General features: G+C 64.8%; 1 protein-coding gene and 1 long non-coding RNA gene across 3 annotated transcripts; one reads left to right on the plus strand and one right to left on the minus strand.

Annotated features, from left to right (window-relative positions):
• Positions 1 to 3,418: 3,418 nt before the first annotated feature.
• On the plus strand, positions 3,419 to 11,498 carry SLC6A8 (solute carrier family 6 member 8). Of its 2 annotated transcripts, NM_001082397.1 has the most exon segments (15): positions 3,918 to 4,340; positions 5,934 to 6,065; positions 6,580 to 6,829; positions 7,184 to 7,316; positions 8,058 to 8,192; positions 8,286 to 8,389; positions 8,473 to 8,597; positions 8,741 to 8,853; positions 8,957 to 9,087; positions 9,089 to 9,094; positions 9,194 to 9,197; positions 9,200 to 9,296; positions 9,392 to 9,492; positions 9,574 to 9,744; positions 9,999 to 10,228. In NM_001082397.1, coding segments are annotated over 15 exon segments (1,905 nt in total). In that variant the 5' UTR covers positions 3,918 to 4,078; the 3' UTR covers positions 10,140 to 10,228.
• Positions 10,268 to 12,412, minus strand: LOC149119768 (uncharacterized). The gene is made up of 2 exons (XR_016228203.1): positions 12,281 to 12,412; positions 10,268 to 11,684 (listed from the first exon to the last, which is right to left on the minus strand). It is a non-coding gene; the product is annotated as an uncharacterized LOC149119768 (long non-coding RNA).

Here is a 12,412-nt window from a genome sequence, read left to right on the forward strand (position 1 = left end):
TTCCATCAGCCTGGCCTAGCCCTGGCTGTTGCGGCCATCTAGGGAGTGGGAGTGAAGGAGAGAAGGCTGCAGCGGTATGGGCTCAGGTCGAGCTGAAGGTACGTAATGACGCTAGCATGTATGTATATGCCTGCGCGTACACACACATGTGCGGCCACGGGTTCCTGCGTACGAATCCCCACACTGCCAGCTGAGGGATGCAGAAGCCACAGCGTTCTGGGAGCCCCAAGCACAGCGTCAGTCCTAAGGCCATTCTCCTACAAACTCCCCTGCTGACTGCAGAACGGGGGCAGGCAGGGAGCAGGTGTTCTCCCCCCAGACACACCACAGCACCAACGGCCAAAGGCGGAAAATCCAAGCAAGCTAGAGCAGTGTTGGGTTGTAACTGCAAGTGTTAAATCATTGTCGTCCGGGAGGGGGGGTACACGGCCGCACCGTGAACTGCGGGCTGCACGGAGCAAACTTCCTGCCACCGGGAAGGAGAGCGCCACTTTGCAGCAGAGAAACTCGCCAAAGCCTGTCTGGGCCAGGTGGCCAAGGTCAGCGGCAACAGTGATAAGTCATGTGGCGCGCGTGGACTGCTGATAGGGCGTGATGACGACGGCGCTGTCCCTCCAGGCTTGTCCTCTCCACAACCCAGGAGGCCAGCGCGATCACGAGGGAGGCAGCAGGCCGAAGCAAGCGAGCAGGCCTCCCAGCTGTCAGGGCATCCATGCGGAGAACGAACGGGAGAGGCCGCCGCAGGCCAGGGCAGCCACGACACCACTGACAGCAGAGCTGGAGGCCACCCTTGCCACGGCCTCGCTAGGCTTCTGCACGTGGAGTATCAGTTTGCAGAAAATGTGCAAAAGCAGTCCTTTCAGAGGCTCTGTGGGACCCAAGGTCAAGGAGAGCAGGCCCTAGGAATCCTGGAATGTGTCCCCCGCCCCTCCCGGCCCCGCCCTGGTGACACTCCCATCTCCCCAGCCTAGATAACCCCTGACCTGCAGCCCCTTTGTCCCCAGCTCATTCTAATTGCAAGGCCTATCTCCAGCTGCCTGGCTCCAGCTGGGGGCCCCCTCCCCGGCCTGGGGGTGCACACAGTCCAAGCCCCAGCCTGCATCCCCATGCTTCCCCCTCCTTCTTCCCGTAAACAGGTGCACCGGCTCGGCGCTCCCTCTCCTCGCCCCTACCAGCTGGCACTGGGGTCCAAAAGGCAGTTCCGGGCTGCGTCCAGACGGCAGGGGGCCCACACCCGCTCCTGCACCAGCTGGACAACCCCTTGGGTACGGGCCCCCCGCAGTGCGGCCGGAGCTCGGCGGGGCCGCCTGCCTTCCCGGTGGCGAAGCGCTGGGAGACATAGTAACCGTCCCTATCGGCGCAGACACTCCCAGCAGGCCAGTAGGTCACAGCGCACAGAAGCTGCCCTGGACACCAGGGTCCTCCCCCAGACAAGACCCTGCCCGGGGTTCGTGGGAGCAAAGCTCAGGGCATGCACCGAGGGTGTGACTGTCACGTAAGGGAGCGCTGGGGGCCTCCTAGACCTGGGTGCCTCCAGCTGGCGGGCTCCAAGGGCCTGCCGGCAACCCACGACGCAGGCGGCGGTCCCCCTCTCGGCAGGCAGCCACCTCGCCCTGCCCTTCTGTGGGGCCGCAGTCACTTCCTCCTCCTCCTCAGCCGCCTCTGATGGCACAGAGGCCCCAGCAGCCCCGACTGGCAGCTAGCTCCCTCCAGTTCCTGCCTCCGGCCTTGAAACCCGCCTCCCCACCCAGTAGCCAGCACGGGGTGGAGGAGGGCCCCGCCCTTGGCTCCCAGCCTGCTCGCTTCCCCAAGGTGTCATTGTCTCCCACGTGCTCCTCACGCCACAGCCTTATCTCCCTCCCACCCCGCTCCCCAAAGCAGGATCTTCAATTCTTGTGGCAGCTGCACCCAGTCACGTCCCCACTTCCCGTGGATCCTCCGGGCGCCGTCTGCACGCACTCGGGTCATTGTCAGTTACTGCCCTCCCTTTACAGACATCACCCACCCCCACACTGCTGCCGGGAGGAGGTCCAGCGCTTACTTCACCTGAGCCTCTGGTCTCTCTTCTGAACCGCCATAGTGGGGTGGGGGTGGGGGGCAGTGATTCTGTCCTCTCTCCCTGGGTGGTCCCAGCTTCTCCAGGTCTAGAGCCTCTGCTCCCAGACCCCCTTCAGCCCCAGGCTGGGCCAGGAAGATCCAAGTTAGGGGGCTTTCACAAACAGTGCAGCCCAGCTGCTTCCAGGGTCCCCCCCCAGCCCCACCCCCTGTGAACACAGGTGACACCCCTGTCTCTCTTCCCATGAAACACACACCCCTAGGGGCTCCTCCTGGAAGCTTGGGTGGAGATGCTGCCCCTCCCTCACCTAGCAGGTTCAATCTGGCTCGCGCCGGAACTGCTTTTCTTCCTAAAGCTGGCCGGATGGCTGCGGGCTTAGCTTAACGGGATGAACCATCTGGGGAGTGCCGTGTGTGTAATTAGATCAGGGAGTGTGGGACCAAGGGGGGCACGCTTTACCCGCCCCCCTCCAGCCAGGACCATGACCATGACCCCTTCCAGCCACCTTGCTCTGACGAGGGACGCCTGGAGGGCCGTCCCCGGGGAGAGGAGCGCCAGGAGAGGGGAGCTGGCTTGCAGACCTTCCGAGGAGGGTCTGTGCACCTGCCAGGCACCAGGGGGCAGCCTTACCCTATTCCAGCAAGTCAGCCGCCCCTGCTGGACCCCTTACTAAGCCAAGGGAGCTAAAGAGGCTCCCTTTCTGTACCTGTCTAGCCTCCCTCCTCAGCAAGGCAGGATCCCCTTGACCGTGACCTCCTGCGTTTCAAGGCTGTACCTCTTGGGAAGGGCGGAGTGCCAGGGGGGCGGGAGGGTTGCGCCTGTGCAAAGCCCCACAGCACAGCTGGAGGTAGATACGCGGCAACCTTTGCTCCCCTCACTAGAAACAGACCCAGCCCTGCAAGGAGGCCGGGAAGCCTGCTGCCTTTGGTACCCAGCACCCGCCCAGCCTGGAGATGGGACAGGCTGGACAGATCTGGGTGGCTCCAGCCTGGAGGGAGAGGGGAGAAGAGAAGAGGGAGGGCACAGGATGGCTGGAAGGAGGCCAGGGAAGACGCTTTCTTTAAGCTGGGAAGGGCAGGTCGAGGGAAGGCAGATCTGGAGTCAGCGAGGCCAGGTGAAGCCGGGGCGAGGTCCTGGCCCCTTGGGGAGGAAGTGCTGGCCGGCGCCCCAGGTAGCAGCCATCCTGCTCCCCGCTGGAGCGGCGTCTCCTCCTCGGGAGGAGGGCGGGAGGAGGTGGGCGGAGTGACGGGGAGGGCGGGAGGGAGGGATGGGAGAGGGGGAGGGGGAGCAGCCCGGTCGTGGGGGTGGGGCGACAGTGACATCACCCCGGAGTCGGTTCTTAAGCAGCGGCCGATGCGGCCGGGGAAGAGAGGGACAGTCGGAGTGCGGTGGCGAGTCGCTGAGCCCGCCGCGGCCCCGAGAGCGGCTGGAGCCGCCGCCGCGGGGAAGGAGGGGGCGAGGCGCGCCCGGGCCGCCGTCGCCGCCGCCACCGCCGCCGCCGCCGCCGAAGCCGCGGGCGAACAGGGGAGCCGCCGAGGGCTCGGGCCGAGGCTGGGGGCGCGGGCTGCAGGACCCTGCTCCGGTAGCCACTTGCAGACAGTGGGCGCCTGATGCCGCCCGCGCTCCGCTAGGCTGAGCCTCGGGCCGGGCGAGCCGCCGCCGCCGCCGCCGCCGCCACCGCCCGAGCCGCGGGCAGAAGCCTCGGGAGCCGCCGCCGTTCGGCCGGGCCCCGCCGCCGCCCGCGCGCCCCCGGGCCCCCGACACACATGAGATTCTTCAGGCTCACTTTCAAGTGCTTCGTGGACTGCTTCTGATTGCGCAGCCCCCGCCGTCCCGCACCCCGTCCGCCCGCCCGCCCGCTCGCCACCCCGTCCCCCCCGGCCCGGCCGCCCCCGAGGCCCCCGGGCGGGCCCGCGCCTTCGGGGCCCTCCCCCCCACCCCCGGGTGCCTCCGGCGCCCCCTGCCCGCCCGCCCCCGCGAGGCGCCGCGACCCCCGGCCCAGCCGTGCGGCCCGCCGGGGCCATGGCGAAGAAGAGCGCCGAGAACGGCATCTACAGCGTGTCCGGCGACGAGAAGAAGGGCCCCCTCATCGCGCCCGGGCCCGACGGGGCCCCGGCCAAGGGCGATGGCCCCGCAGGCCTGGGGGCGCCCGGCGGCTGCCTGGCCGTGCCGCCGCGCGAGACCTGGACGCGCCAGATGGACTTCATCATGTCGTGCGTGGGCTTCGCCGTGGGCTTGGGCAACGTGTGGCGCTTCCCCTACCTGTGCTACAAGAACGGCGGAGGTGAGCGCCCCCGCCCCTGTCGCGGCCCCGATCTTCGCCAGGGGTTCCCTCCCCCTGCCTGCCTGCCTGCCTGCCTGCCTACCTCTGGCCCACCAGAGCAGAGGGGCGAAGTCCAAAAGCTGGGGAGGTCCCGCAGGGTGCGTGGGGACTGAGGCCCGGGGCCCGCCCCTCGCCGGCCTGGGCCACTTGGTGGCCCAGTCCGGCGGCCTCCACCCCCCTCACCAGTCATGTGCCTGGCAGTGGGGGGGGGGGCGGGGCGAAGATGAACCTCCTGCAGAACCGAGGGGCTGCCCCGAGACTCCTGGCCCAAGCCTGGAGTGAGTAGCCACCGAGATGGGAAAAGAAGGCCAGAGCGACCTTCTGGGGAGGGGGCTCCAAGAGGTGAGGAGCCCTGGCTGGCACCCCCGCACCAGGCACAGCACACAAGTGGTACATAGGCGCACGCACACACATACACACACAATGGGCCACTGTCCCTCCCCCACGCCCTGCCCTCCCCTCCCCTCCCTCTCCCTCCTCTCCTCTCCCCTCCCTTCCCTACTTTCCCTCCCCTCCCTTCTGGCCTGGGCCTGGAACACTGGGTGCCTGCGCCAGGCTTGGGAAGCCTGCAGCCTGGCCCGCCTGGCGCCGCCACTGGACACACTGCGTGCACGCCCCATGCCCGCCAAAGCCCAGCTTAGCAACAGTGATGGGCACGCGTGTGTCCTGTGACTGCAAAGCGGCACTGCTGCTGGGAAGCCCAAGTGACCAGGCGATGGGTGGGAAACTGAGGAGCCACTGGAAAGCCTTGGCCCAAGGTCACGCACAAGAAGGATGCTGGGCCCAGAAGCTGGGCAAGCAATGGAGAGAGCTGGGCCAGGGGCAAGAGTGCAGGCGGCGAGCGCAGTAGACAGGAGCTGCTGGTGCCTGGTTCTCCCCTCCCTTCCCCCACCCCCCTACCCCGGCTCCGGCCTGTTGGCCAAAGCCTGTCTCTAGCCTGGTCCACTAGAGCTTGCTATGCCTGGCTTGGTCCCTTCCTCCCACCTGTCTCCCCGTGTCCTTGCAGTGACACCCCCCCCCCCCCGCCGTGCAGAGGACTGCCAGCTGCCCCCCTCTTCCTTGTACCCTCACAAGTCAGACTCGCTGCCTTTAGACCAGGCCCGCACCCTAGATCACTCAGCCTCGGTGCGCGGGCACACACACCATGCGCAGCCCTGGCCATTCCTCGCTGGCGCACAGACGTGCGCGTCAGTGCATGCGTCCTCAGGGCTCTTGGGGTCATCCCAGGTGATGGTGGTGGGAGCCCAGAGGGCCTAGGACCCTCCCCACACACCGCCCAGGGAACATGGCTCTAATGGCCTGGGGGCTACCATGGCCCCTCCTGTCCAGAGGCCCAGAACCCACCCCCCAAGACTCTTCACCTTGGTCCTCTGAGTCAGCAGCCACCCCCTGCACTGATTCACCCAGTGCTGGGGCTCAGGGCTTCCGGAGCCTGGGCAGCCTGGCTGGGGACAGGAGATGCTTCCGGTCCTGTCCTGGTGAAGGGGCCACCTGCCCAAGCGGTCTTCAGGGGGCACTGCGGGAGGTGAAGCTGCCCCACGTGTCCTCCCCCAGGTGTGTTCCTGATCCCGTACGTCCTGATCGCCCTGGTGGGAGGAATCCCCATTTTCTTCTTGGAGATTTCCCTAGGCCAGTTCATGAAGGCTGGCAGCATCAACGTCTGGAACATCTGCCCCCTGTTCAAAGGTGAGCAGCCCTTCAGGGACCCTCCTTTCCCACATGCAGGGAGCTCGCTGCAGCTGGCTCCCAGTCTGCCTGCCCTGAGCCCCGGTCTGGGGGGAGACATGCAGGCCACACTGACCTTGGGAAACATCGGCCGTGACCTCGAGGGCATAGCCAGGCTGGGAACAGGACCCACGCAACATTCCTGACTCCCTATACTGTCCCCACCTGGGGCACACAGGTGCCACCACTGGCTGTCCCCCATACCACCACAGGTTACTAGAAAGCTCCCCCAGCTGCTGTGGTGCCAGGTGTGGGAGGGGAGGGGACCCTCAGGACTTGAGGAGCGGATGGGGACACGATGGCATTGGGACACCCACCCAGGGTTGAGTCCAGGGGAAATGGTAGGATGGATGCAGTGGGGGATGCTGGTGCGGGGAGCAAGTTGGAAGGGCCCACAGGGAGCACTGCCACCCCAAATGGAGGAGACGATAGGGGTGTCAGGGAGGTGGCTGGAAAAGAACCCACTCGTCCCCAGGCCTGGGCTACGCCTCCATGGTGATCGTCTTCTACTGCAACACGTACTACATCATGGTGCTGGCCTGGGGCTTCTATTACCTGGTAAAGTCCTTCACGACCACGCTGCCCTGGGCCACGTGTGGCCACACCTGGAACACTCCCGACTGTGTGGAGATCTTCCGCCATGAAGACTGTGCCAATGGCAGCCTGGCCAACCTCACATGTGACCAGCTTGCTGAACGCCGGTCCCCAGTCATCGAGTTCTGGGAGTGAGTCAGGCGCCTCTGGGCCAAGCTGGCCCCTTCCTGTCCCTCCATTCCCTGCCATGGCCCAGCCCTGGGGGCATGAGGCCAGGGATGAGGAACAGTCACTGGGAAGCCGCTGCCTGTCCTCAGGGAGCGCCCACACCAGGGCCGGGGGCTAGGGTGGACCTTGCACCTTCAGCAATATTTCCCACTGTCATTCTGTCACGCCTGCTTGGGGAGGGAGCTAAGGCTGCATGTGGGCGGGGGGTTTGGGGGAGTGTTTCAGGAGTGTGTCCTGGGGCCTGGGCTGCAGGGGAATAGAGCCGTGACCCCTCGGGGCAGACCCCAGTCAGCCCACCTGTGCTCTCCCTCTCCTAGGAACAAAGTGTTGCGGCTCTCAGGGGGGCTGGAGGTGCCGGGGGCCCTCAATTGGGAGGTAACCCTGTGTCTGCTGGCCTGCTGGGTGCTGGTCTACTTCTGTGTCTGGAAAGGGGTGAAATCGACGGGAAAGGTACCGCTGGGCTCAGGCAGGGGAGGGGGCGGGTCTGGCCCGGAGGTGTGTGTCTCTGCAAGCCAGGGACACTGCTGTAGCAGGAGGGGACCTGAGCTGGGGCTAGGGCCGAGCAGGGGAGAGGAACTGAAATCCAGGCCACTTTCTCCCCCCCCTCCTCAGTTTCTCTCCATCCCTCACTCACTGAGTCTGTCTTGATGGTCTCAGTAGCCCAGCCTGGACAGTGGGTGAGGAGGCGGAGGCCTTTGCCATCTCTCTCTTCGCCTCTCTCTGTGTGGCCCAGTCACACTCTCCAAGTACTGACCAAGAGCCCTGCTCTCTACAGATGGCGGCCTGGAGGTCAGGGCACAGGAGGCATGGCACGTGCCCCGGCTAATGTCCCACTCCCTGCCTAGGCGCCACGGGGCTGTGTGAGGGTCAATGTGCTTGTCACCCGACCTCAATCTCTTGCACTCCCTGACACACTCCAGAGGCTGCGTGGATGCTGCCCTCAGAAGAGAGCTCCCGTGGGCTTGCCTCTCCCTGTGGCCATGCTGCCCTGCAAAACCTTGCACGTGCCAGGGCCGGCCCTGCCTCTCCCCTCCCTCTGCAGCTGACCTGTGCTTGCCAGAGGGCTGCCGGGGCTCCAGCCATGGCTCCGAGGGGTACAGTGGGGGCCTGCCTGGCAAGCGCTCTCCGGTGCTGGGGGCCTCTGGGGGGAGGTGGGGGCTGCGAGCCCCTCTGAGCAGCCTGGCCCCCTAGATCGTGTACTTCACTGCTACATTCCCCTACGTGGTCCTGGTTGTGCTGCTGGTGCGCGGGGTGCTGCTGCCTGGAGCCTTGGACGGCATCATCTACTATCTCAAGCCTGACTGGTCAAAGCTGAGGTCCCCTCAGGTGAGGCAGAGCAGCCCATGCCGCAGCGGGGCTGGGAGACGGAGCCGTCTGCCAGGACCCTCACGCCTGCTTTCTCCTGGTCCACGCTTCCAGGTGTGGATCGATGCCGGCACCCAGATCTTCTTCTCCTACGCCATCGGCCTGGGGGCCCTCACGGCCCTGGGCAGCTACAACCGCTTCAACAACAACTGCTACAAGTAGGCCCCACAGCCCCACCCCCTCCCTGCCCACGCCTGGCAGGCAGCCTACCCAGGGCACTCCTCTGTCCCTCCACCCCCAGGGACGCCATCATCCTCGCGCTCATCAACAGTGGGACCAGCTTCTTTGCTGGCTTCGTGGTCTTCTCCATCCTGGGCTTCATGGCCACAGAGCAGGGCGTGCACATCTCCAAGGTGGCAGAATCAGGTAAAGCCCCCCAGCCCCAACACGCCCCAAGAAAACACACACACGCATGCACGCGTGCGTGGGGCAACTTGTCAGATGGCTCCGGTCCTTCCCTCCATCCCCAGAGGCCCGCTGGGGTCTCCAGCCTGCACCTCCCCCTACAGGACCCGGCCTGGCCTTCATCGCCTATCCTCGGGCTGTCACGCTGATGCCTGTGGCTCCACTCTGGGCAGCCCTGTTCTTCTTCATGCTGCTGCTGCTCGGCCTGGACAGCCAGGTTTGCAGTGGGCCCGGGCCAGGGAGGGGGAGCAGGACGGGGCGGGTGGCCAGGAGACGGGCGACAGTGGAGCGGGGCTGCGCCTGAGCTGCCGTGGCTACAGTTTGTAGGTGTGGAAGGCTTCATCACCGGCCTCCTCGACCTCCTCCCGGCCTCCTACTACTTCCGTTTCCAAAGGGAGATCTCTGTGGCCCTCTGCTGTGCCCTGTGCTTTGTCATTGACCTCTCCATGGTGACAGATGTGAGTGGGGGGGTCGCAGCAGGGAGGGGGAGGGCCCTGTGGCTGCCTCTGGCAGCACCTGCCGCCTTCCCTGACTGGCCCCCACCCCCACCCCGGCAGGGCGGGATGTATGTCTTCCAGCTGTTTGACTACTACTCGGCCAGCGGCACCACCTTGCTCTGGCAGGCCTTTTGGGAGTGTGTAGCGGTGGCCTGGGTGTACGGTAGGTGTGGACAGTGGGCTGGACGGTGGGGTGGGGACAGGGACAGGGACAGGGACAGGGAGGCCTCCAGCTGCCGCCCTCCTGCCTCACTGCAGGAGCCGACCGCTTCATGGACGACATTGCGTGTATGATCGGATACCGACCTTGCCCCTGGATGAAATGGTGCTGGTCCTTCTTCACCCCGCTGGTCTGCATGGTAAGGCCGGGCCGGGACAGTGTGGGCTGGGCGAGGCGGCACGCGGAGGGCCCCAGCTGACTGCCAGGCTCCTGCCTGCAGGGCATCTTCATCTTCAACATCGTGTACTACAAGCCGCTGGTCTACAACAAAACCTACGTGTACCCGTGGTGGGGCGAGGCCATGGGCTGGGCCTTCGCACTCTCCTCCATGCTGTGTGTGCCGCTCCACCTCCTGGGCTGCCTCCTCAGGGCCAAGGGAACCATGGCTGAGGTGAGGCCCCTCATCCCCTTCCACAGGCCGGGTGCGTCCGGCCAGTCCACACCGGGAGTGGGCGGAACGCAAGCTGCCTAGAGCAGGCGGCAGGGCCGAGGCCCACCTCCCCTCTACTGTGCTGCCTACCTACACGCACCCAGAGTGGAACCTGGCGAGGCGGGGTGGGGGGCGGCCTGGTGGGCGCCGGGGAGCGGCAGGGGCAGTTGCCATGGGGATGAGAAGTGCCCCTGAAGGGACGCCTCCTCTTGCAGCGCTGGCAGCACCTGACTCAGCCTGTCTGGGGCCTCCACCACTTGGAGTACAGAGCTCAGGATGCAGACGTCAGGGGCCTGACCACCCTGACCCCAGTGTCCGAGAGCAGCAAGGTCGTCGTGGTGGAGAGTGTCATGTGACAGGCACTCCAGCTCACATCACCAGCTCACCCTCTGGTAGCCATAGCAGCCCCTGCTTTAGCCCCCACCCCACCCCACCCCTCCAAGGGGCTTGCCTTTCCCTCATAGTTTTGGGGTCTGCCTGGGGCGGGGGAGGGGAGGAAGCACCATGAGTGCTAAAGTAACTTTTTCCATTTTTAATAAAACGCCAAAAATATCACAACCCACCAAAAATAGATGCCTCTCCCCCCTGGGGCCCATGCATTGCTCTCAGCCCCACTGCCTGCTCCTTCCCCCACTTCCACAGGGCCCACCTCCTCCTCCCCTGCCGTGCCACCCTCCTCCGCCTCTCCAGGCTGTGCCCTAGAACACCTCTGGGTGGCCCCTCACCCCCGAAGCAGCAGTGGTAGCTTGGGGACGGGAGGGAGTGAGGCAAAGGAGAGGCAGCGGAACCAAGGCGAATATTTCAGCTGCACTAGACCCCTCTTCCCGCCCCTATTCTAGAAGCTTAGAGAGCCAGCCAGCAACAGAACCTTCGGGTTCCTGCGCCACTTGCCACCAATAGCAATTGCGTGCGCTTGGGTCTGAGTGCACGGGTGCAGGTGTATGCAGAGTAGAGAGCTCTGGCTCCTAGCAATGGTGAATACCAGATGTAAACGGTGCCTCAGCGAAGGAGGCTTGTATTTTGCACATTTTATACAAACTTGAGAAAAGAGTGAGATTTCTGCTTGTATATTTCTAACAAGAAGAAAAGAGCCCAAACTGTCCCTTTCCTTACCACCCCCTGTCCCTTTCAGCTCCTCACCGCCTGCCCCTAGCCAAGGAGTGTGAATTTATAGACCTAATTTTCATAGGCAAAACAAAAGCTTCAACCTGTCGAGCGTATGAGTCTGTGTGCATGTGCGTGTGTGGTCCCCAACCCCAGAGAGGGGTGGAAAAGTGCTTGGTGGGGGCCTCCAGGGTGGTCCCAAGCCCCTGGGGCCGGGGGCTGCAGCGTTCTGTTGCAGGGACCTGGACTGCTCATCTGGCTCGCTCAGGTCTGCCCCACCCTGCTCCCTGGGCTGGGTGCGACTGTCCACAGGACCCTAGATGGGCACCACCCAGGGGAGGGGTCCCGGGCAGGGCTCCCACCGACAAGCTTAAGGCCGAGGCACTTTCCACGTCGCAAGTCTTCCCGCGGAGCAGCTTAAACCCTCGCCTGTGTCCTGTCCCGCCCCAAGAAGCTGAGCAGCCCCCAGAAAGGCTCCCCCCCACACATGCAGGGATGGATGGAGACCCCAGCTGGAGGGTGGGGCTGCTGAGGGCGGTGGGCCAGTGGGGGCGTTCTTACTGTGCTGAAAAGCCACTGCAAACCTAGCAATAAAAACGTCACTTTCCAAAGCTGCCCCCTGCTTCTACCTCTGCCTCCCTGGGAGGGGGCTGGGGTGCGGGAGGTTTGGGGGGACCTTTCCCCAGCCCCCGCGGCTGCAGTCTGTTGTCTGAGGGCCCGTGTGCCCGGTATGCTTCAAGGAGCTTGGGCGAGAGCAGGGAAGGAAGCAGACAGAAGTTCCCCTGGAGCGGACATACCTGGGGAGCAGAGGGCATTAGTCAGAGAGGAGCCGAGGGAGCGGGAAGGGTGGGGATGAAGTTGGGGGTGCTGAAACTTTCAAAAGGCTATCCCAAGAAAGTCTCCCTAAACAGCTCACCTTCCAAGAGCTGAAGGAAGGGAAGGGACAGGCCAGGGCCAGGCAGTCCCTGGAGAAGCAGCAACAGCAATAAGCCAGTGCCAAAGCGATGTGACGGCCCAGGGTGGTGGCCTAGAGATTAGGGATCGGTTTGGAAGGTGCAGCCAGCAGGGGTTGTGGCTGCCAGGATGCAAGACAGAGGAGTGGCAGAGCAAGGGCCTGAGCCCCAGGAAGGACAGAGCTGCCCCGTCCTGTGATGAACAGGGAGGTGCACGGGCAACTGCGAGGCAGGAAGGGGTCATCTGAGCGACGGTGTAGTTGGCAGGTGGATACATGAGTCTGGAGTTCCAGGAAGTCTCGACTGGAGACAGAACTTTGGAACTTCTTACACAGAAACTTTGGAACTTTCTGACACAGAAAGCCCTGGGCCCGTGGGATGCTCCGTGGGCAGAGGGAAGCAGGGGCAGCCGGGACAGGTGGGAGGGAACCCAACAGCACCTCCTGGCGTCCCGCGATCCTCACGGGTCTGAGAGGAGGGGTGGCGGGCTCTGCCAGCGGAGGAAGATGCCGTCGCCACAGCGCAGCTCCCTGAGTCTGGCCACGAGGTTGTGGAGACCCTGAATGACCGAC

The sequence above is a fragment of the Oryctolagus cuniculus genome, chromosome X (genome assembly GCF_051225735.1).
Source record: "Oryctolagus cuniculus isolate XC-2025 breed Fujian yellow rabbit chromosome X, ASM5122573v1, whole genome shotgun sequence".
NCBI classification, from domain to species: domain Eukaryota; kingdom Metazoa; phylum Chordata; class Mammalia; order Lagomorpha; family Leporidae; genus Oryctolagus; species Oryctolagus cuniculus.

Coding starts and splice junctions, on each gene's coding strand:
- SLC6A8 (XM_070066318.2), top strand. CDS start 4,079: ATGGCGAAGAAGAGCGCCGAGAACGGCATCTACAGCGTGTCCGGCGAC. Junction 4,341..5,933: donor GTGCTACAAGAACGGCGGAG/GTGAGCGCCCCC, acceptor GTCCTCCCCCAG/GTGTGTTCCTGATCCCGTAC. Junction 9,745..9,998: donor CCAAGGGAACCATGGCTGAG/GTGAGGCCCCTC, acceptor CTCCTCTTGCAG/CGCTGGCAGCACCTGACTCA.